The 25,130-nt window shown below is 37.1% G+C and overlaps 1 protein-coding gene across 5 annotated transcripts in view; it reads left to right on the top strand.

The window, feature by feature from the left end:
• FRY (FRY microtubule binding protein) overlaps window positions 1–25,130 on the top strand; it is a 250,230-nt gene that overhangs the window by 151,876 nt on the left and 73,224 nt on the right. For all 5 annotated transcript variants that reach the window (XM_063332373.1, XM_063332364.1, XM_063332338.1 and 2 more), the window contains 13 exons: window positions 1,447–1,579; window positions 5,763–5,870; window positions 10,151–10,406; window positions 11,549–11,731; window positions 12,617–12,703; window positions 14,480–14,739; window positions 15,067–15,256; window positions 16,013–16,137; window positions 16,324–16,381; window positions 19,692–19,783; window positions 19,984–20,156; window positions 22,071–22,231; window positions 23,073–23,183. In XM_063332373.1, the coding sequence (XP_063188443.1) occupies window positions 1,447–1,579; window positions 5,763–5,870; window positions 10,151–10,406; window positions 11,549–11,731; window positions 12,617–12,703; window positions 14,480–14,739; window positions 15,067–15,256; window positions 16,013–16,137; window positions 16,324–16,381; window positions 19,692–19,783; window positions 19,984–20,156; window positions 22,071–22,231; window positions 23,073–23,183 (1,937 nt within the window). The remainder of the gene's footprint in view (window positions 1–1,446; window positions 1,580–5,762; window positions 5,871–10,150; window positions 10,407–11,548; window positions 11,732–12,616; window positions 12,704–14,479; window positions 14,740–15,066; window positions 15,257–16,012; window positions 16,138–16,323; window positions 16,382–19,691; window positions 19,784–19,983; window positions 20,157–22,070; window positions 22,232–23,072; window positions 23,184–25,130) is intronic.

Genomic DNA, 25,130 nt, shown 5'->3' on the forward strand with positions numbered 1-25,130 from the left:
TACTTTTTGGGGCACTCTAATGAAATTTGTGGTTTAGTTAATACTGGGTTTTTTCAGTTACTTTCAGGAAAAGTCCTGAGTGGTGCTACAAAAGTGGTAGCAACCCAGTGTTCTGGGGGAGTTAAGTTCACAGATAGTTAAGAGTTATAGCTGTATTTACTTATGTATATTCGTCTTATTAGAAACAGAGCCTGTGTTCAGAAAATGTACCAGCTTTGAAAACCAGCAGATTCCTTTGATATCCTCATTTTAATTGCAGTATCTAACACCAAGTGAAACTTTCAAAATGGCAGAAACTTTAAAATGTAAAATAAAACTGAACTGAAGTGGCTGAGTTGAAAGCACTGTTACTTTGGGCTTCCTTCATAGTCAGTGTAGAGAGAGAATCTTGTGCTGTACGAAAAGAGCTTCTGTATCATGCCCTGTTTTTGCTGGCAAAAAAAAGAAAATTTGGCTACTCACCTTAGCACTTCGTTAAGTCCCCCAAATTACATGAATGAAACAAAGTCTACATGTTTGTACACCAGTGACAAAGACCTGTGTTGTACTGTTGCTAGATCATTGTAGTAGTATTACTCCTCATGCATTTGATAATAAATGTTTGCACTATTAAATTCTTATATTTTATTAGGAATTTTGTCACTATTTGATGATACAGTATTCTAGTTTCCATGTATAACACATAAGATTAAGCTAGGTAATTCCTGTGTTTTCTTTTGCCTTCTACTCTGCCATTGAACTTTTGACTGTAGCAGATGTGAAAACAGATGTAATTTTTAAATTCTAAGCTTATATTGTCATTATCAAATAGGAAAATAATTGACTAGGGAATAGATGATGAAAAATATATTGTTCGGTGTTAATATATAAAACTTCAGTACGAAAATTAAAAATTTATCCTGTGATGAATACAGAAAAAAGGTTAATTCAAGTTTTATTTTTAAAGTATTTGATGTCCATCAGCTGCTGTAAAGCTGTATGTCTAATACTGTTTTTCACATAAAATGTCATGCCATTAATTTCCATACCAAATAAGGTTTTGGGAGAGCTCATTCAGATTAGGTTTTTTTCTTTGCCTGTAGTTTTCAAATCTTTTACTTTTGTCTTGAAAAGTCACAAAATATGTTGTATAACTTGGCAAACTGTGTGGCTTCATTTGACTATGTAGGGACATATTTTTACTAGGTATTTTTTAATTTTTTCTCCAGGAAAAATATGTGTGTATATGTATCACTTGGGCTATTTTTACATATGATAGCATTCTTTTGGACAGGGCAATATATTCCGTCTCAGAATCAGGACATCATTACTAGTGGAATACGCTATCTCATGAGGAAAACATTTTTCTTAATTCATGCAGCATGGCATGAGTAGGCAGCTTTTCTTTTCAAAAAATATACATCTGTAAATATCCCGAGTTATATAAAAAAATGCCTATTATTGCAGGTATGTCATTATATTATTCTCAAGTAAGAAAAGCTGTGGACAACATACTCAGACATCTCGACAAGGAAGTGGGGCGGTGCATGATGCTCACCAACATACAGATGCTTAACAAAGAACCTGAAGATATGATTACGTGAGTGCTAAAGAACAGTAAATGCCATAAAATATTGGGAAGTAATTTCAGAACTTCTTCTCTATTTCTGGCTATCATGAGTCATCAACGAAACACCAAGAAAGAGGAGCATTTAGCTTAATTAGTATATACTTTGAAAAACTGTTTATGACAGGTTGATTGTACTTCTTCGCATGTTGCGGTGTTTGGAATTGAACTGATACTCTCGATGTAGCCAAAATCACATGTGAATCCTATGAATGTTTAGATGGTAGAATTGAAAGCCCAGAGTGGAAAACGTGTCAGCCTACGCTCAGAACACTGTTTCAGGGTATATCTGTATCACTGGACTTCAAAATGAATGCAAAAAATTCTGTAAACCCCTATTAATAATAATATTTTAAAATTCCCATTACTATTCATGCCTGTAATCAAAATCAAATCTTAATTAAAAACCCAAGTCACTTTGTGATAAGAGTCCTGGATTTAAGCAGTACCCCACTGGAACAGAGTGGAACCAGTACATCTCAAGCAGTGTTGAACAGCAGCAAAATTATTAATGAGGAAAGTTTCCTGGAGAGAGTTCTAGTGAGGTGGACATCTTAGAGACACAGGCATCATTTGACACATGTTGAGCACGGATTATAGAGATCCCAACTGTAAGGCGACCTTGCATATCTTTCCTGTTGAAGAGGTGGACAAGGTAGTTATGCTAGAAGAGAAACAACCCCTAGAAAAAAGCTTCAGGTGTAGTAAAAAGGGCACTGGTCTCTTCGAGATTGTTTTTTTCATATACTCTCAAAAAAAAAAAGAAAAGACAACTTGCTAAAAATACCTTCAGTAGATAGACTGCAATGGCTGGCCAAATTCAACTGCCTTTTACAGCTGATAGAATCTTTATCGCATTAAAACATTATGTTTTAATATCATTCCTCTGCCCTTGTAGCTGTGACTGTGTAGATCAGATTGTAAGATCTTTGAGTCTTTAGCATTGTCTTACTTTATTTATATTAAATGTCAATATTACTATATAACAATATTTCATATTTTTCTTATAGTACTAGTATAGTACTATAGTACCAGTACACTGCTCAGTACTCACAGCCATTTTTCATAACCGCTTTGGGTATTCAGGCTTTTGCAAGAGGAAAAGTGAATTTCGAAACACACATTTTATTCCCAAAAGATAATTGCTTAGAAAAAGCTTGAGCACTTGGATAAGAAGTGTACTTAACCTTAGCTGTAAATATCCTTTCTATGGTTCTCAGCATCACCAAAGTGGTGTTTAGTTTTAAAGACAGTGAATAAATAGACTTTAAAGAGTTTTGAATTTCAGGAAATCTTATGGTTTGGTAGTAACTGTTGTCAGAGATATAAAGATTTTAAGGTTGGAAGTTCTAGACATGTAAGTTACTGTATTTTTGTGTTGTAGGCTATATGCAGGTGACTTGTAACTTAATATATACACTTGAAAGGAAAAATACATTAGAACACATTTTTACTTGTTCTTCCAAATTCAGGGAACTTTCTGCTTCACTAGAGTTACGTATTTATTTTGAGTTCTTATGGGCTTTAATACACAGATACAACACTACTTTTATCTGTATTTTAAAGTTATGGCTTTTGTCATATTTACATATAGCTAATGTTATTGTATAAACCGAATATCATAATGATATTTTTAATAACAAGTAAAAATTAGAGGGAAGTTGCTAGGCAATGAATAGTCATAACATTTTAAAGTATACAGATTCTGGAATTTTCTTTGGCAGTGTTAGACGTGCTTCTGTTTTTAACGGCTGATCCTTTAAGCATTTATTGTTGAAATAGTAAATGCCACTCTGAAGAGTCTTACTAAAATCCTGACTAAGGAGCATCCTTTGCATCCTCCACTGGGATATGAATTTCGATACTGGCTATAAATACATTCCAACATCTAGTCAGAATAGGGCTTCCATTTTTCTAATGTACGAACCTGTGCTTCAAAGATTTTTGCTGACAATACCGAACTAAAATCTGCTACTGCTGGTATGGAAACGCAAGTTTCCAGGTGAGGGCAGCTGTCGGTGTGTTCATCCAGAGCTCGTCCTGTTGGACCCTGAGTCAGGCAGAGATGACTGCAGAGCGCTGTGAGGCCCCCCTTGCCAGACACTTCGCATGCTGTGCCTGGTAGCTCAGATAAATTGGGAACTTGAGCCTCAGGTTTGAATCTTTCTGAGAAGCTGATAAGCCACAAAACACCCACAGATTTTATATTTATAAATAATTACTCATTTGCCTTCGTAACTGCTTCCTCTCAGATGATTATTTTACTTGTCTCCATTTTAAATGCACAAACTGTTTACCCTTGCCAGGGACTGATAGTAAGGAAGCTCTCCAAAGTTCACTTTCCGCTTCAAGTCAGTGGGGAAGATTCATTGGCTTGCCTGCAGATAAAATTACTAATAGCACATTACTGTTTACAACTATAAAAATATAATATTTTGCAGTAGTTATTAATACAACTAGTATTTGCAAGTTCATAACTAAGTTCTCAGATGAGATGTTGTGTTTCAAGTCAATTGCTGACACTTTCCAAGTTCTATCTGTTAGGATACAGGATACAAGTACAATCAAATAGAGATAATTCATTGTGAAAATAGTTTCCCCTAATTGTACAATTTAAGTCAGTACATTAAAATCCTATCATCATATTATTTTGTTAATGTAATACATATCCAAGCTGATAAGTATATAGGGTGTTAAGAGAAAGAATGGTATTCACTAAAGAACTGTCTTTAATCTTTGAATTAAGTAAGCCTAGTGTCAGTTTATGCCTTTTCTGTACCTATTATTTCAGTGAATGCTCAGTGTTACTCTATAAATCTTATTTTAGACTTGTGAGATGGTATTACATTAAGGCTTTCTCTGTGACTGAACACAGAAGTAAATTATCCAAACGCAACATCCTCTGCTGGGTGGAGAGACCGGGTAATGTAGTAAGCAGGGCATCGAACTGGGGTGCAGGAAAACTAGGTTCATTTTCTGTTGTGTCACTGAATTTCGGTGTGGTGTGAAATAGGTTGTAATGTGTCTTGGTGTCTCTCTTTTTTCCCCATTCTTTTCTAGTTCTATTGGAAGCATATTAAAGCAGAACAGTCTTTTTCTGCATGTTTATAGCAGGGTCCTTAAATAGGACCTTGCTGTTTTGATTCCTCCAAAGTATATTACAGGCTAGTAATTAGTAATATTGTGGGAAAGACTGTACAGTTTGAAATGCTGTTATGCTTTGGTTATTTCTCTATACTCAATCACCAAATAATGGATCATTAAAAATGAGCAAATATAACCCCACAATTTTGTGTCTGTCTGAAGGACTGCTTTAATCTGCATTCTTACAAAAAAAATACTGGAAACAAGTCATAAAACAACTGCATCTATTGTGAAAATAATCAGCAGCTGAAACCTGAGATAGTTCTAGAAGACTTAAGGACTTCCAAACTAATTTTTGATTCCTAATGAATTTTTAGACTCAACCACTTTCCCAGGCAGTTAGGGAGCAGTAGAGCCATTCCACGGATTAGAGCCGCCTTGGGGCTAGTAAAACATGTGTTAGCTGATAATGGTTGCTAAAGTGCTTCTGTCTCAGGGGAGGATCAACAGAAGCTCTCCGGCCATACCTACCTCTAAATTATGCTTCTTTCTCAGTGTATTAATGTGTGCTGTGCAATTTCCACAGATCTGTGCCCTATTAAGGGTAACGGTCTGTGTCTTCAGTCTTGTTATTTGGGCTTCTTACACATCTACTACTTGCTTTATACAACTGTTGTAATATAGCTGTACTGTGATGGGGAATACCCCAGCTTTTTCCTCATTGCCTCATTCAAAACTTGCAACACGCAAATACTGATCTTGATGGAGGAACTCTCCTACGTTATAACTCCTTCTTGATACATCTGCCAGTTCCCCTTAGAGAGAAACAAATGAGTCAGTAATAATTGATTTTTCAAGCACTGTATAGATAGGATGCATGAAAAATGTCAAAACCAAAACCATTTATTCAGTGGAAACATTTATTCATGTTCCCTTCTTATTTCATTTATAGGGTCTAGCTTCCTGTCCTCTGGCACTCCATTATGTCCAGCCCTTTTCTGAAAAGCTGTAGGTGGATCATTTAACACAATTACTTGATAAGCTTAGTCAAAATTCTGGTTTAATTTTTCAGCGGTGAAAGAAAACCGAAAATCGATCTGTTCAGAACGTGTGTTGCTGCTATTCCTCGATTGCTTCCTGATGGAATGTCAAAACTTGAGTTGATCGACTTGCTGGCAAGGTAAGCTCTTCAAGCGTTAAAGAACTGCCCAAGGGGAACAGAATGAAAAAACTGAGCCACAGAATGCATAATGGTTTCTTAGGCAAAACCATATCCCTATAAAAAGTAATCTGATATTAATGGATAATTCATAGAAGTCCTGGCATCTTTTTACAGGCATTGTGTTTATGTTATAGACTCCTAATCTCATAAAAAAGTAGACACATCATCCAGAACTCTTTTCCATCAGTATGCGGGTTACATGATATTTGGTATTCTTCATTATATTTGTTGCCTTTTTTTTAACCATTCTAATTAACAGGAGAGAACATCTTTTCTGTGTAGTGGAAAAATGTGGAGATACCTGTTTCATTTTGGTTTATGATTCCCACATGTTGTTTGATAAAATAGAAAGTGCTAGATGTGGTATCTTTACAAATACTTTTAAAATTGATAATAATTATTTTAATTACTTTTTTTTTTTTTTTACTATAAGACAGAAAATAAAGAAAAGGATAAGTTTAAATTTCGTATTCTCCCTGCTTGGGGTCCATTGAATTTATCTAGGTAGGCTTCACTGAAGAAGGTAGTCTACAACACATGACTGCTGAAACAGTTCAGGTTACAGGATGTCAAATCAGTGACCTACTGCAAATAATTACAATAACAGGTACTGGTCAGTACAGAAAAGTCTGCTACATTTCAGCTTAGTATCCAAGTCAAAGATTCCAGCATGTGTTATTTATGTAAGTGGATTACGGTGGTTTATCAAGCCACGAGGCCCTTGCAGCTTATTGCTGTCAGGTAACTGTGAGAAAGCAATCTTTGCCACTCTGTTCTTGCTTTTGAAATGTCTGTGAGGAATGGCAGGTGTGGGAGTCAGAGGGTTACATGCAAAAGCATTTTTTCTGCTCTGTGAACACCCAGCTCCCACTGATGTGCTAAAACAGTGAAACAATTAATTCTGCTAGCAGTAAAGAGTGCAGACAGCCTAAAAAGCCAAAATTGCAGCCAAGGATAGGTGTGCTGTGGTGCATGGACAGCTTGATTTCCTTGTGTTTACATCCTCTGCTATAAATCGCTTGTGGGTTGTTTTAAATCATTACATTATCAAATTATACAGAGACCATATTAAAAAGTAACATCAATTCCGCTTAAGAGAAATGAGAAAGGACATGTTTTCTTTTAATCCAATATTTTAACTAGCTTTCTATCTTTAGTAAGGGGCTTAACTGAGCTGGTAGAAAGCACGTATCCATTCTGGTCACAGCTCTTCAATCACAGAGGGTTGTCCAGGTCAGACCTGTCACTTCTCTTAAGAAAGTTTGGAGACTAATGTATATTTCTTCATAAATTGGTGCTTCCCTCCTTAAGTCTCACAACTGTCAACATAAGCACTGGTCTATCTCTATTCTGTCATCAAACTTCATGCAGAAAAGGTCAGTTGGGATTCTTTAGCCACAATCAGTTTGTAAGCATTTCTTGAGTAATTTCCATGCAAGCAGTAGGTCTGCTGGGTTATCTGACTCTGCGAGAAAAAGTGAGACATCAGGAGGAGCTGAGGACACCATCTCTAGAGCAACTTTGGAAGCAATTACGTGCTCAGCCTTTCCCCAACAAGGGGATGTTTGGGAAGCTGTTCTCGTCTTCTACATGTACTCATGCTACAGCATCTTTGAGACATTGGTACTGTTTTAAATGAGATTCTTGAGTATAAGCAAGGGAAACATAGTTAGGGTAAAAGTAAGTGCACGCATAATAGGATGGAAAGCAGTTAATGGACAGTTCATTGTTCAGGAGATGTGTAGCATGGTGTTGAAATAACCATGTAGGGTCTCAGTATTGCAGAGCAGGATCACAAACTGAAAACACCAGAAAAGTGATGTTCCTATGAAAAGGCAAACCTTATTCACATGTATAAATAAAAAGAAGTCTAAAGGATCTTTGAAAAAGTTCTTCTGGTCTAATCAGTATCAAGGATGCCTGATTTGGAGAATGACCAAATGTCCCAGCTGGGGCATTGCAGTTGAAGAAGAGACTGACCAGAAAACAAGAGAAAGTAAGATCAGTGGGTCGAAAGAATTAGGTTCATTTAGTCTGGGACTGTGTGGACCAAAAACAGTCTACAACAATATAGCTTCAGAGAAGAAAGTAATAAACTGTTTAAGGAATTAATACCTGGCTAATCTTAATCTAAGCCTCCAGGCTACCCCAGCACCAGAGCTGCTTCTACATTCTCTATACTCTCCCACGTTTATTTGTGTCCAGATTGACTACTACTCCCAATTATGAAAAAGCAGTCCCATGAGGTAAATCGTTGCTGTTCTAGAGAACACTGCATTACAATATTGTGTCTTTTCTGGGTCAGAGACTAAAATCAATACAAGAATAAAAAACTTTGAAGAGGTGATGTTTCAGCTCCTCTCTGTTTCTGAAAAGAACACGAGAAGCTGTCCTGTCAGATATTTGTGTGGGACTGTGTTGTTGGGGTGGAAAGCTGTTAGATATTTTCTTTTTGCTAAAGATAAAATAACATCTTTGCGTTAATGGGTTCTTTTATTCACATTTTGGTTTTAATTTTTCATCTTCACGACAGATGTATCTTTTGGCTTTTTCCAGAAGGAGTCGGTAACTCAGCCGCTAGACTTTCTTCCAGGACAGCTGTATTCAAATTATAAGCCATAAAGGAGATGTCAAGTATATAGTGTACCTTTTGCCCTTTCAGTGCCCACTGAAACCATTCATTAAAAATTCCCAAGTACGTCTTAAATTTAACTGACTCAGGTGCAAACAAACAAAACATTTACTTGCTTCCTCAAGCTGCATGTGGTAATACACAGATGCATTCTTATGTTCAATTTGAATTTCATCTCATTTGATAATGCCCTTGCACGGTAACTTGGGCTTAGAGATGCACGTCTTCTGTATTCTCTTACCCGTTATTACTTTGTGTCATTGTGGAAGTCATTTCATGGATGACTTAATCATAGTCTCAGGGGTTTTGCTTGTTTTTCTGTTTTTGGCATTCCAAAGAGGAGACAAAAATGGTCCTTTCTTAGCACAACAAAATACTGTGTTTCTAAATTTATATAGAAAGTCACATGGTTATTAAAGCGTAACAGTTATTTTTGGAGTCATGTTCACCAGGGGTGAAGTTTCATGGCAGTCGCGTTCCTTTAACTTAACTGAAATGTCCCCTGCCTCCCAATTAAGCAGCTATAATGAGCCAAATTTGTTATGAGCCTCATCTCATCATACGCTTCCAACTGAATGGAATTTGGTTCCACTCCGTTGTCTGTTTGGGGTTTTTCTTCCTAGCTTTCTCTCCATTTCTTTATAATGCGTCCTCGGTTTTGACTATGTAGATTAAATATAGATAAAATACTTTGAAAATGAGTTCTAACACACTAGAGAAAATTACAGTCTTGTGGGTAATAAAAACAAAATAAATCATAAAGGCAATGAACCACAAATAGCAGAACACACTGATCTGAGTTTACTTCCTCTGCCAAGCTACCAACACAGAAGTAGTTTGATAATTTTTGTGTCAAAAGCAAGTATATAGATTTTTTATGTTGAAAAGAACTTCAACATGATGATAATACAGAAGGAAATAAAATTTGAAAATGGGATCTGCAATTGCACCATCTTTCAGAAGGATTTTGGGGGCATCCAATGTGTTTTTAAAAGTATGGAAAGTCCTGAGGCTTTTTTCCCCATTTCCCTATCCTAAATTGTTTAAAACATGAAGCAGTTCTTTAATTGAAGTGCTTCTTTTTATTTCTTTTGAAGATATGCTTTCAATAATTGTGATTTGCTTCTTTGCTAACAATTGTTTTAACTGTTAGGCAGCTGAAGTGTTGTGATTCTTTTATTTTTATATTGCAAGAAAACAAATAAATACATAAATTGTGAAATGCTGTATTAACCTGGAAGACTTCTGTTATCATAACTAAATAGAATTTATTTTATAAGTGAATAAATCAGAAGTATGCTTGGTTTGGGGAGACAGCAAAGTTGCCAAATTATGTAATTTAAAGATAATATCTTTCAGGAGTGGAACAAAGACTTCTTTCAGATCCAGGAATATGTTCAGGCACTGTTGTAGCAAGAATTACATTATAAAAACAGGTTAAGGATGTTAATTGTGGTCAGTAATAATGAAACCCTGATAGCGTCATTGAAATTTACGTTGTCATTGGGAATTTTCTGTCAGTGTTAAGTTACCGAGAAGCATGTGCTCGCTACCACAATAAACACTCCTTAGATTTTTATTACCTGACATTTACTTTTACTTACAGGCTGTCCATCCATATGGATGATGAACTTCGACACATTGCACAGAATTCTCTTCAGGGTCTACTTGTTGACTTTGTTGACTGGCGGGAAGATGTACTCTTTGGTTTTACGAATTTTCTGCTACGTGAAGTGAATGATATGCATCATACCCTTCTTGATACTTCACTGAAGTTGCTGCTACAGTTGCTTACACAATGGAAGCTTGTGATACACACTCCAGGAAAAGCTTCTGAACAGGCAAAAACCAGATCTGCAGAGGTATGAAATCAAGCGATCTGTGTCCTAACGTTTATACTAATTGAAGGCAGAAATTATGTTCTTTGGTATTGCTGTGGTTTATGCATTTTGTATTTACTCACCTGAGAAGAATTTACTACGTAAGTTTTGTTAAGGGTAATTAGTTCAGCTGTCTTTTGAGGACAGCTATGTCCTTGTGTAACACAGCAGATGTTATTGTTGTTGAGCAACATAGGAGAATGCATGTCAAACTGAAATACGCACATCAACAAAAGCACATAAAGTGAAACATGTCTATGTAGATGTGGCAGAAGGACATTTTCCCAGGACTGAAACTGATTGATAACGCTAGTGGGAAAGCTGAGAAGAGCGACGTGGATCTTCCCTTGCCGTAGCCATTTCATTTAGTTCAAAAACATCGGAGAACCAGATTGTTTCTATAGCCTGCTGTCTCCATGTGTTACAAACATTCCTGGGAACTGAACAGCTTTGCTCGTGCTCCTCCCATCTGCACTGTCCCACAGATAATTTCACTATGAGTGATGATTTTCAGGCTTATCTTCTAACCCAATCACATTGGAAATTTTTTCAAAGGAAAAAATTCCCAATGTGATTGGGTTAGAAGATAAGCCTGAAAACCAAAGGGGCAAGCATGATGTCTGCTTTATATCGCAGAGGACCATTAATTAATAGGTAATAATACTATTACAAAAATGTAGAAAAGGGAAAGCCTCACATATTTTTCAGTAAATATTGTTACACTTTACTAATGGACTGAGGTTCTAGAGGCCACCTACCAGGATAAGGTGTTGCCTGCTACAGGATCAAAGAAGGGCCTGAGAACCTGCTATCTGGAGTAGAAAAAGTGTGAAGTCTTCACAGTCTGACTTCATTTTTTTAGTGGAGGGTGGAATAAAACAGGTGGTTGAATTGCAAACTAGAGGGAGGGGTTTGGCCAAAGGACTCTGCTCATATATTGGTTTTGTGGAACAAGGTAGCTTAAAGCAACCTTGGGTGTTTGAGGGAATGCTGTCAATCTGCTTCAGCATTTACATGGCCTCTGCACTTTGTTTCTTTATATGTCCTTGTTAAATAGAGTATTTCTTGGAGACCTGGTTTTCAAACACCATCACTCCATTTTCCCCCCTTGCACTGTTCTGCAGTTGATACCAAATGGATCCAGCCACAGGATACAGTCTGAAAGAAGCCCCTATTCTAATGTACTACATGCAGTCGAAGGATTTGCACTGGTTCTGCTGTGTAGTTTCCAGGTTGCTACACGTAAGCTAGCTGTTTTAATCCTCAGAGAGATCCGTGCTTTATTCCTGGCCCTTGGCCAAGCAGAGGTATGGTTTTTCCTTTTCTGGAACTTTGAACTAAGATTTTCCAAAGATAAAGCTCAAAACTGCTATTACAGTTGCTTTTAATATAATTGCTGCATTGTAGCAGGTATGCATTCAGTTTATAAAAAAGCATTTGGTTTGAGCTTACCATTTCTGTTTGCCTTAACTCTGCAGACCTTTCTGTGTACTCAGCAACGTAACATTAATAATGTGCCTTGTACAAAAATTTGAAGGAAAACATGTACAGCAACTTAATATTTTCTCTTGGCATGATGTGAATGTAAAAGGCACTGTAAAACCTTTTTTTTACTGCATAGATCATTTTTGTATTGTCAGGATTATAAATTTGTATTGGAAATCAAACTCGTTCCTGTAGCATACCGTTAAAAAACACAGCGTAAGACACATTTAAGATTATTCACATACATTTTCCTTGTATAGTAAAAATCTCAAAGTCTTTTTTATGGATATAGAAATATGGAGAGTCATGTTGTGTGTTGGCGGTTGCAGCTCAGTGAGCCATCTAAATGCCTAAGAACACAAATATGTGTGTTCATGGCAAAGGAATGCTTTAATAAACAGTAAGCTAATTTTTCAGTCTTTTGATACCAGCTATCCAAAGTCATTTGGGATTTTCTGATATGTGCTTTTGTTCGGTGAGCAGTGAGCTCTAGCCACAAATTAACTTCATTTCAAACCACAGCCTGGACTTGGTTCTGAGATTGATATGAAAAAGACAAAATGCACCCATCGTTACCAATGATATTTTTTTAGCCATTCTAGATTCATGTCGTAATTTTTAGGTGGTTCTATTTCAGGTACCAGAAAATAAGAAGGGAAATAATTTGGTCAGGAGAGCAGTTAACTTGTGTTCTCTGTGTTATGCAGGATGATGACAGGCCTATGATTGATGTCATGGATCAATTGAGTTCATCTATTCTTGAAAGTTTTATTCATGTGGCTGTTTCAGATTCGGTAAGTACTACTTTACTGTTACTGCTAGTGTTTACGTAGCGCATGGATGTAACAAATATCAGACAGGAAATACTGAAAATAAAGCAGCTAGAAATCAAAGAAATCATACAGCTTTAAGGCTCCAGCCTTCTACCCAAGAGCTCCAAGGATCCACAATGTCCCAGACAATCTGTTCCATGAAAATGATTATACTATGGGTATAAAAGATACTACATATAGAAAAAAAAAAAACTATAGCAAAATTTATAATCAAAACTACCTAGATTCTGGACCTGTGACCTGCATCCGAAAGAATCATTGTGAAAGTCTTCTTTCTAGCACCACCTAATGCTTGGGGCTCCTGGAAGCCACTCACTGCCATCATCTGTTCCAGAAGGGAATAAGCTTTAGCTCCCTTGTGTGCTCAGAAGTGGCCATGCCTGCAAACCTAAGCCAAAGATCTACAGTCATTCACAGCTGGGGTGAATCCCTGCTTTCGCTCTCTCCTGGGCCTGATGTGCCTAACGTGCAACCAGAGGAAGCAGAGATGCAGTAAGCATTTAGAATGAAAATGTTATCGGCAGAAGAACTGATACATAGGGCAACTCGTTTTGTATACTATCTTAGAGATTAGTGCCCTTGTCCAGAGAGCAGAAACCATCTATTTTGGACACTTTTCAGCCTGATTAAGCCTAAAGCAACAGTCGGGCTTTGCCACCTGAGTGCCCTTTCCTGGGGTAGGAAGGGTACATGGAACTGGTGGTGAAGTCAGGCCATTGTGCAGCTGAAAACAGGAAAGTTGAGGGGTCAAAAACTGAGCAAGCAAGAAACATTCTGCCTCTGTAACACACGAATTAGGAAATTCAACTGAAATAACAGCGTCCGGGTTTGGATGTTGCAGTTTCTATAGGCAAAGGTTGGGATTTTGTGCTTTAATTCTATGCATTAATAACATAGCAAAGCAAATCTGTTGCCTGTGTACCTCGTTTCTGACAAGTACAGCAGAGAGTGGTAATTTAGTGATTACTTTTGTAACAGTGGATGCAGGCTGCAGGCAACTGTTACATCCTATTTGAGGTCTGATAAGTGAATAATAAGGATGCCAGAATACACGTGGTTTAAGTTTTCATTCCACAAAGCTGTTTTCTCAAGACAAAATTTAAATTACAGTAGAGAGATGGTGTGTTGATGTGAGAACCCTACTTGCCACTGAAGACAGCAGGATTTAAAGTGGATTAAAACTCCGTGAGCACCTGCTTCAATCTCTTAATTCCCTACACACATATTCAAATGCCCTGGTTAAGGCTCAAGAATATTTATTAATAGCATTGGTATTTATCATATTGTCATAGCATGTAGGAGTCTTAATCATGGGCTAAGGCTCTGTTGGGCTGTTCAGACAACGAACATAAGGACAATCTGTAGCTATTGTGGATTGCAGTCTCATACAAGAGACGGTGCATGGGTGCAGGGAGCAAGGAGAATAGACAGTAATGAGATTATATTGATCAGCATAATCAATAGCTATCATAGAGATAAGGCCAAGTTATGGTGCCTGTTGCAGTAAATAGGAGCTTCAAGGAAGAACCAGAGGGGAAATAATGAGGTAGCTCTTATCAACATTTGTTAAAGCTCCTCCTGAGTGAAAGTGCAATGTGACGGGAAGCAAAAAAGTGTTGGTCTACAAAATCCAACAGAAGGTGTCAATGGAGCTTGAAAATAAAGACAAGTATTGAGGGGGAACGTGGCAGGGAATAAATAACTGTCACTGTGATTTTTTATCTTTGCTCTCCACAGACAACAATCCCATTAACACACAGCGTGGATTTGCAGTGGCTGGTGGAGTGGAATGCTGTCCTAGTAAATAGCCATTATGATGTGAAAAGCCCTTCCCATGTCTGGATATTTGCACAGTCTGTTAAAGACCCATGGGTTCTCTGCCTTTTCAGTTTTCTTAGACAGGAGAATTTACCAAAACATTGTCCTACAGCTCTCAGCTATGCTTGGCCGTACGCTTTCACGAGGCTACAGCTGATAATGCCTCTTGTGGATCCAAAGTAAGTGGCAATCTGCATTTAACTTTAATTGTTATGGGTTGTGTGATTTTAAAACAACATATTTTTTATCTCATGTTTCAGTATCAGTCTGTAGGTCCTGCAAGGTGCTACCCAAGCATTCAGTTTTGAGTTTCATAATTGCAACTTGTAAGGTGGAAAAATCTAGTTCTCTACCTTCATTAATTTTTCCTACATGGGATCATGGCACGTTGAATAGCAGATGGTAGCTACATAGCATGTTTCATTCCCTTTTCAGATAGTTTAAGATACTGTGTAATTAAGACTGGGAAATTATTTTAATAATTTTAATTTATTTTCATGTTCTAGTATTCCTGTTAATGCAAAGAAAACAAGTACAGCAAGCAGTGGCGACAACTATGTCACTTTGTGGAGAAACTATCTTATTCTCTGTTTTGGAGTAGCAAAGCCCAGTATTATGAGCCCAGGACACTTGCGTGCTTCAACACCAGAGATCATGGCTACCACTCCTGATGGAACAGTGAACTATGATAATAAGGTGATGCATTCTGTTTCAAACAAATTATTCATTTGGGAGAGTTTCAAACTGCATCTGCATGCAAAATAATATTCTAATGAAACTATTTCAGTTTGGGGAATATTTTGATGTGTGCAAAATGCTTAAGGAACATAATTAACAATTAAAACATCTGTATCGATATGATGTGTCAATAAATATTTGGCAAAAGCTATGGCACATTCAAAATATTACTTTTTTTTCACATTCTGGGGTGATGTTTGTTCAAAGTATAGAAGTTCTGGACATATGTGTTGAAGTTAACTTTAGTTTGTCATCCCCTTTCTTTCCTTGTAGAGCTCCCCAATTTGTAAATTTATAACATTATTAAACAATAAGGCAGATTTCTGAACAAACATTGTCTGCCTGTCAATGGAAGGAATATTATATGAACTACAGTTTCAAGTAGTAGCAACCTGAGAGGAGCAGTAGCTCCACAAATGCAATTACTGGACTATTTTAATGAAACAGCAAATTAAGCAAATTCCAATAATTTGAATGAAAGCAAAGAGATTTTCCAGATGTATTTATTTGCTAAACCTTATTGAGATGATTAAGATGTAGCAGACATCCAGTTAGGCTGGTGTATTAATATCCAAAATAGTAAAATCATTTCACCATATTTTTTAAATACATATTGATTCTTGGACGATGTTTTTTTATTGAAAAAAAAAATGTATTTGCTTAATATTGATAATCCTGACAATTAAATGTCAATGATTTCTTAATATATTTTAGGCTATTGGAACTCCATCTGTTGGAGTCTTACTAAAGCAGCTAGTGCCTTTGATGAGACTTGAAAGCATAGAAATAACAGAATCACTTGTATTAGGATTTGGAAGAACAAATTCCCTTGTTTTCAGGTACTTCCCCACTTATTGTATTCTCAATTATTTGCCTCTAATTCAAATGCATTACTTTTGTTTTAATTTAAATATACTCAAATTTTTATTTGCACTTTAGACATTACTGTTTATGTATTGATTAAAATATTGATGCTTTTCAGAGGAGATCGGAGTTTGTTTACAAATTATTTTTTTTTAATTTAGGGAATTAGTAGAAGAACTTCACCCACTAATGAAAGAAGCCCTAGAAAGAAGACCAGAGGTTAGTTGAGGAAATTAAATGTACTAGTTTCTCTAGACTGTAAAATTAATTTAAAAGTAGTCATTTTGTCTCCTTGAAAAACAAAGATCTTTTGTACTAAGTAACAATTTAAGCTCTGTGCGTAACAAGAATTTCATTATGTATAAGAATATAATTTAAAATAATTCCATTGAAACTTAGTTTAATTTAAATTCATCAGTGATATGAAGTGTGCAATGGAGAAATCTATTCTGAGGAAAAATTTCCAGTCAAATGTGGAACCTCTTCATAGGGAACTCAGATATATCTACTTTCAACATTTGGAAAAAATACCTTCTAACACAGCTGGGTTACAAGCACATTTCATGGCAGTGTTCAGATGTGCTTTTTATTTGCAGGGTAGGCAGGTTCATCTATTTCAATTTCAATGTACTCTATTTGTTTATGCTAAATACAGCAGGTTAACTGGCAAATTCATCATTGTTTTCACCTTCATTATAGTACTGTCCTTTGTTGTAATTAAAAACAGTGCTTGAAGGGATGCCAAGAGATCATCCAATCTGTCAAAGAGAGGATGAACTAGTCTTGCATTATTCCTGACAGATGTTGTCTAAACCGTTCTTAAAAACCTCTGGTGACAGACTCTGTAGCCTAAGTGGTTTTGTCACAGGATGTGTCTATGCGGTGAAACGGGAAAACCATGGGGGGAGCTTGACTACTGGACACGAGTTCATGTTCTGATCAATTTTCCCTCCCTGGATCTGTTTGGCTCTCCCAGCTGGCCCCAAGACAGAAATCTGAGATGGCTCTGGAGGTAGCTCACACGCAGGAAAAGGCCCAGAAGGCACCAAGCTGCCAAACTTGTCCTCCACCAAACTACCCCAGCTGCCTTTCCTTTGCTATGTTTCCCCTCATCCCCTTACATCCCCGTGTGCAGCAGCCTAAGGGCCACATTACAAAACATTACAAAACCACTGTTGTCACAAAACTCACCTCAGGTTACAGCAGGCAGTTTCTGATAAGAAAATACTTAGTGATAATGTCTTGGGCCAGAGAAATGTTGCGTAAGTCACGCTAGGCAATATGGGCATAGCCTTGGGGTCTTCTGGAGCAGTGTGAACACGGGGCAGCCTATGCCACTTGACTTTGGGGCCATGACCAGTCCCTGTCTCTGTTTACCGGTGTAGACACAGCCCTTGTGTCCATGCAGCTCCGCTGGGAAGTCTACACAGCTACATAGAGAAAGCAATGTTGCTGCATTAATACTGTCCTCTGCCCAGGCTCGTTTGCCTGGTTCTCAGGCAATTTCGAACTCTGTGTTCACTGCTCTGTCCTCCGCAGCAGTTTCACAAAGGTATCCTCGTGATGACCCAGTGTGCTGTGCGCCTCTGCCAAGTCATAGTCATTGGTGAAGAAGTCAAGCAGAGAATGGTGGTCAGGAAGAAGTTAAACCATTAATAGGTAGACGGAGGCTCTCAGCTATGCCCAATATGGAAATAAACAAAAATCAGTTCACTCAGCGGGCACTTCATTCATGTTAAGTTTTATGTGGACAATTCTTAATAATTCTGTGTCTGGCAAATGTCCGCTACAATTTCCACTCTGTTGCTTCACACCTCAGTTCACTTGTGTGCCTTCCATCCCTGTGAAGTCTTTGATTTGAAAGTCACTTCTTTTGATATTGGGCAGAAATGGATTAATAACACGTTAGTGAAGCCGCTGGCCTCTGCATTTCTGCCTGTGCACCACTGAAAACAACTTAGACTTGAAAGGCCTTTTCTGGAGATGTGCAGTCTACCCTCAGGAAAGGAATCACGAGAATGCAGAGGTTTACAGTGTGCTGTAAGAGCAAATTTAGCACAGGGAAATTTCAGTAGAGGAGTATGAGAACCAGAGACTGCAATGCTAATCTCTGTTGCTCCTGATATGAAGAATTGGGCCACCTTCCTGCAGGCAGCACCACCAGTAAACCTAGGAGTGTCTGTATAGGTCGTGTAGCTGTAGAGAGAGAACATGGCAGGCCTCCCTGTCAGCAGGCAGGTATCCAACACATCAGAAATAACTTCCTTGAACTGACATATGCTATGACTAGAAAGAGTGCAGCCAAGAACTGCAGGGGTAAGCCGAAATGGACATGACACAAGATCCACCATGTGGGCTCGGGCACAGAGCTTGCCAGATCGCCTCTGACACTGTTGCAGGAGGCAGCAGAGACTGTTAATACTCTGTTACAATAAAACTGCTTTTCTCTCTACATGTGCTTCCTGGAACCTTTAAGGTGTAAAGGGAAAAGAAACAGAGCTCTAAATAGGACAAATGAAATGGCATAATGATTTGAATAAAACCTTCGGCTAGGATGCTGCAGCCTGCCAGTCCTGGGTCAGAATAACAGGGAAAGTATCACTTCTTTTTCCGAAGTATCTGCTACTGGCCATCAGCAGAGCCAGAGTACTAGGTGAGATAAGCCTTTGATCTGAGTCAGTATTGCAGTTCTTACATTCTGAAGAGGAAAAATTAAGCTTTCTCTCAGCTTTTTTTGTTCTGGCAGCAAATTTCTTTGAGTGAAATAGCAGCTTTTTGACCTCCTCATATTTTTTGCTTAGTGGAGATGTGGGATACAGAGAAACAAGTCAATTTAGCCCTTCAGCAAAGAAAAGGCCTTGTTGCATTCACATCTTTCAAGGCAAGATAGAAGACAGAAAGGACAGCTTTCTAGGAGATAATGAGATACAATGAACCAGTTAACAACAGTGTAGTCCTATTCTATGGGAAGAGTATGTTAACTGTGTGTACAACCACTGCAGTCAACACATCCAAGAGTGTACTAGAGCGGTGCCTGTTAGGAGCTAACTTGAATGTGGGTGATGATGTAGCCGCAGCATTGCCAAGTTCAAGAGTGGAAAACCACCAAAGTATTTTCCTGGGGTCTAGATATCAGTTCTGCACTTTACAGTGCTTCCAGCGCCCAAAATAGTTGGTGTTAAGCTAACACGAATATCCTGAAGATAGCATGGTTTTTGGCACAGGAATCTTGGATATTAATTTTTATCTAGTTCATCATTATTTCATTTCTACAGTTTCAATGTGGACGAAGGTATCTGTTAATAGTTTGTTACAAAGACAAAGGTCATGTTAAGTTCTGTGTTGATCTGTTATGATGACATATCCACTGTTATGATGAAATATCCAAAAGCAGTCAAGTTCCTTCATGAAGAAAATGCTTGAACTGGAATTCCTAAATCTCACTACTGTGCTGACATTTCTGAAGTTACTAGTTTTTAGTGTATGCACCTATGCATGTAAAAAATGGTTGTTTTTTTTAAATTCCAAGAACAAGAAACGTCGAGAACGCCGAGATCTACTAAGACTGCAGTTACTGCGAATTTTTGAACTACTTGCTGATGCTGGTGTTATAAGTGACAGGTAGGACTGTCACTTACCATTAATACTGATGTTTAGGTGAAGTAGTTTTCAGTGTTTACAACACTGAATTTATGTCAGTATGTTCTTTGAAGAATTACGAATTCTGTCAGATATTGAGAGATTTTTATGCATTTCTTCAGAAAGCTGTAGTATAACTACACTGTTACTCTGTATTAACGTACAACTTTCCTTTATGCTAGTACAAATGGAGCCTTAGAAAGAGATACCTTAGCCCTTGGAGCCTTGTTTTTAGAGTATGTTGATCTGACTCGCATGCTTCTGGAGGCTGAAAATGATAAAGAAGTCGAAATCCTTAAGGATATGAGAGCACATTTCAGTGCAATGATTGCCAACTTGATTCAGTGTGTTCCAGGTATGGTGCTAAATTATCTTCACATACTATGAAATTGCATTTAATAGATGTATTGGAAAAGTAATTTTTTATTTCTTTTTTTCTGTGCTTTTTTCACTGCTTGTGAATCGTCATTGTAAAGGGGAATGCAGACAAAAGTGTGTTCAAAAGTCCATTAAGAGTCAAATAAAAAAACCAGTAAAGCTTGTTTAAGCTTGTAATATTCATCTATATAAGAATCATCTCTTTAAAAGCCCAGCAAAGAAATTGTCTCTAAGAGCTCCAGATTTATTTGACATAGGGCCTTATTTGCTCACCTTTGGCTTTATTTCCAGACTCTTCATAAACTCAGACAGGCTTTGAAAAATATAGGTAGGTGCAGAAAATGTACAATATTATATCTAGTGAAAAGCTTGCCTGAGGTGTTGAGACTGTATCCTATGTTATCTGACTCCAGTTGTATAGCAAAGATTTCTCCAATTGATTTCATGCCTTTTATATATTGCAAGATCACTTCAGAAATGTAATGTAATTCCAACAGGGAAAAAAAAAGTCTACTGTAAAGTCTGTGTGATTACTGGAAGGCAGAGTCTGGATATTACTCGGTCTATGTAAATCTGCTATCTCCAGGTCATTTATGACAGGATGTTACAGCATTGGTAGCAACAAATAAGAAGGAATGCCAAAGAGCTCAGTAAGGGAATAGATAATGAACACATGTTTTCATGTAAATTCCCAGTGTGCAAATTTTGTCGGTCGTATAGTTGCTTTCAGCTGTGAAATACATAAGTATACAATAGATGAACAAGATAAGGAAAAAATGGCATCCCTGCTATTCTTATTTAAGACAGTAAAAGAATACCCTTTGAATGGAAGTTCTAAGCTGCTGTTAACAAACAAAATGCTGAATTTCTTTCCTTTATTCCTTTTCTGAATGGTGCTCATTAACAATACAGAATTTCTTTAATAGTTATTTTGCCAGGAGTATTTGCAAAGGCCTTCCTCTTTGCATCCTTTCTCATGTTCTACAAGGCACATGACCAATGACTGCATATTATATGAATTTTCCATAATGAAACAGTCATGTTGTGTGTTTTGAGAGAATACAATAATAACTGATGCATTTCAATAATTCAGAGATGTATTTTCTGCTAACAAGACAGCTTTAAAGTGTATTAATAACTAACAAAGCCGTAACATTTAACTCCTAGCAAACAAATGTTTATTGTGTCAACATCTGTCATCTTTAGCCGCTGTTCATATTGATTTGCGTTATTATTGTCTAGTTAGACTCTGTTGGCTTCCAGCACAGTTTCTAGGTGAAAAATAGTTGGCCAGTAGTAGTTTGCCAGCCTCTTTAATAAGTGTAGTACTGCCTCTGCCATCATGTTTTACTTAGGGGAATTAAAACTACTGTTTATTTCTTTCTCCACATGGTTAAAAATTCAGAGATATTTTTCATCTGCTGAGGTAATTTAGCTGTTCAGAAAATATACCACAGCACTGTCAAAAACAAACAGGCACCAAGTTTCTTTTATTCCTTGTCCCTACCTATTACTGTATTAGAATAAGACATACGTATTGTTTGGGCTTGCATTTAGGATTGGAAAAAAACAAGTCAATATTTGCCACTAAAGGAATGCAAGAAGCAGTGAAAATCCTGATTCTATAATTAGTTTCTTGCATGCTGTTTCTAAAGTCAGATGTACATACTTTTATAACTACACATTAATGCAGGTTCTTAGAAATAAGCTACATCTCATTCACTACGTTGGATTTTCAAAAGGAGCTTAGATAATTTGGAGTAAGTGTATATTGAACATTTAAGAAAAACTCCCTTTTTGTAGAAATTTGAAATTCATGTCATCATCTCTGCCACATGGATGTGTACTTAACATTAACAACTCACAACGATTTCTATTTCTGTTCACTTAGTTCACCACAGGAGATTTCTCTTCCCTCAACAGAGCTTGAGGCATCACCTGTTCATCTTATTCAGCCAGTGGGCAGGACCTTTCAGTATTATGTTCACACCACTGGACCGGTACAGTGATAGAAATCATCAGATTACAAGATACCAGTATTGTGCATTAAAGGTATTAAAGTTTCACTGTCAAAATCAGTAACAGCAATTTTCCAGTTCAAAATACAAGTAATTGTGGGGTTTATTTCCTTTTAATTTCACAGAAGTTTGAATTGGCATACTTGATGCAAACTTATATATATTTGTACAGTGGTACCATAGAATATAGCAGTATGAGGCGCTGAAGTTACGCATTTTTTTCTTTGTAGACACTTCTCAAGGCTAATTATTTTCAAAACCAGAATGCATTTTAAAATTTTACTTAGCTGTTCATTACCAGGTTATCAGATCCAGTGAGAGGATATTAGGCTCTAAAATTAAATGTAGTACCAATTCACTATCACATGCACATCTCAAGACTATCTCCCACGCTTGCCTGGCCACATGCTCAATAATAAGAAAACACTTTTGTGGCAAAACCAGTTGCAACTCACCCACAAAAGTAAACTAGGAAAATAATAGCTTAGGTACTTATATAAGCTGCATCACTTGGTATACAACAACTTTAATTTCTGCAGAAAGATACCGTTAAAAAAATCTGTGTATTTTAATTGTTTTTGTAGCTTGATTTGTAAAGACTGGGTAAAATGACAAAAGGTATCTTGAAGAATGGGAGAACCAGGCTGTAATATCCCTGCCAGAATTCTTAAATGCAGCATTATCTTGAAATACAGTAACATCTATAGCAACATAATCACTGAATTCTAGCAAAATCAGCTGTTACCATTGTCACCATAGCTCCCTCCAAAATAAAAACAAGTGGCAGTCCTGTTAGCCTGGACCTGGGCTCAAATCATTCTGAAAGTTTCATTCTTGTTAATTTTTTGTGTAACTGAAGTCCCTTGTGTTTTTAGGCCATGTCAGCTGTGCTTTGCTGTGGACCTGTATTTGATAACGTTGGTCTTTCCCCTGACGGATATCTTTACAAATGGCTTGATAACATTCTGGCTTGTCAAGACTTACGTGTAAGTACTCACCAAAACGCAATACTGATGAAGAGTTTGTGACTGTAAGAACTAAGGCAGTATACGTTCTCTGTTGAGCAGGAAACAATAGCTTTATGTGAGGTTCTAATACAAAAATGTAATTAATTTAAAAGCATTAAAATAGCAAAAGAATTATTATTCCTGAAAATATAACGCAGGAATAATATAACGCAAAAAATAATAAGCCCCCCAAAATTGCCTTATGGTTCAGTGTTGCTTGCAACAGAAATTAGGCTTTTCATCTGCTGATAAAGAAAGGTTAAAAATGGCATGAACTCAAAAATATTTGTATTTCTGTTTGGAGTGCTTCCACCCACCTGCTTCAAGTTTCTGTGGAGTAAGAATGTAAAATCCCATCCTGCTTGGTAACATAGATGCTGGTGAAAGAAATCTGAGTGAAAGCGAGTGGGTGGATCTTCCAAAGAAGTCAACAGGATAAAGGTTCAAGAGAGGAAAGAAAGATTTTTTTTTTTTTTGTGTTATTTTTTTTAAAGAACATGTAATAGAATATTCTTGCAATTTTCTCTTCCATTTCTGTTAAGCTGGGTTTTGACTTTGTAACTCACACTCATAGTTCTGTATTTATAGCTGATTGGACTATCTCTTTGATTAAGGAGGAGTAGATTGCTGATTTACATCAAGAGGAGAGAGAGAACAGTGATCTTTCCCTTTGTGGTATCTTGCATTTTGACCCCTTGTTCTCCCTATAAGTCTCATACCAGCACAGGTGACTGCGGTTGCTAAAAACGCAGACAGCTGCTGGTGGAGCAGCTAGAGGATACATGCTGTAGAAATGATAATTGATTAGAGAAAAAAAAAGGTTGGGTAAATTAGAAGAAAGAAAGGACAGCTACAGAGAAAATCTTTGGGAAATTAGGTAAGATTTTGGAATGTTGGTAGGGCGGAGCTATAAAGATATTTGTAAGTGATTTGTATAATTGAAATTCTTATGGATGTGGGAAGGAAACACACAGAACAAGAGAAAGGAAAAGATACCCTTTTCCTGCTGACATGTTTTCATTATCATCAATAAATATTGTATCACCATGTCTAATTAATCATTAGTCTATGCCACTCATAAAGTAACTGGGGGCAAAAATTACCATTTTTTAACTTTTCCCCTTGAAATGCAAAATTTGGATATGATAGGTGAAATTTGTTTCCCCTAAGCTAATCACTATAATTCGTGAATAATCATTGTAATGAAGGACTGTAACTAAACTGCATTGCCTATAAAATTAGTTCAGATTGAGATGAGAAGGGTCCTAATCGGTCCATTAACATTAAATATCATTTGCAGTCTTTACAAGTAGTTACCTGCACTTGGTGACAGAGTATTGTTAGACATTAGCGTTTGGTGTTCTGGTACTATCCTCTACTGAAGGATCACAAAGGCACAGTCTAAGCCTTAGTTACGATGTGTTTGTAGCAGTGGTGGTATCAGGATTAAGTGATACAAGGTCTGTAGGTAGAGTTGTTAGATTGCTTGATGTAGTTGGATTAAACAGAGAAGTTTTCATAGCCCCAGGCTTGCAAAAGGTATTTTTCTTTGTCTGCCTTGCCTCTGTGGTAGTCAACGGGAAGATAAAAATGAAAGTGTGTCACTTTATGGAACTCAAATGAAGTAGGAAATAAACATTTAACAAATCAATTAACCAATTCAAATGGAAGTTGCCCTAGAATACCTATCAAGTGTCTTGGATATTCCAAAGATTCTGCTTTTTTCTGTGCTTAATTTTGGAAACCTCCTTTGCAAATTTATTTCATTTATGTAGTCTTCATACATACAATTTTCTTTCAAGTGAGGAGTATTGAAAACTGAGTCACATTTCAACTGTGCTATCCCTAAAGTAAATTTATGATGAATTTTCTGATTTTCCTTATTTTGAATACCCCGTTTTCCCCTTGTTTTGCCTATGTCACTGT

The sequence above is a fragment of the Chroicocephalus ridibundus genome, chromosome 1 (genome assembly GCF_963924245.1).
Source record: "Chroicocephalus ridibundus chromosome 1, bChrRid1.1, whole genome shotgun sequence".
NCBI lineage: Eukaryota > Metazoa > Chordata > Aves > Charadriiformes > Laridae > Chroicocephalus > Chroicocephalus ridibundus.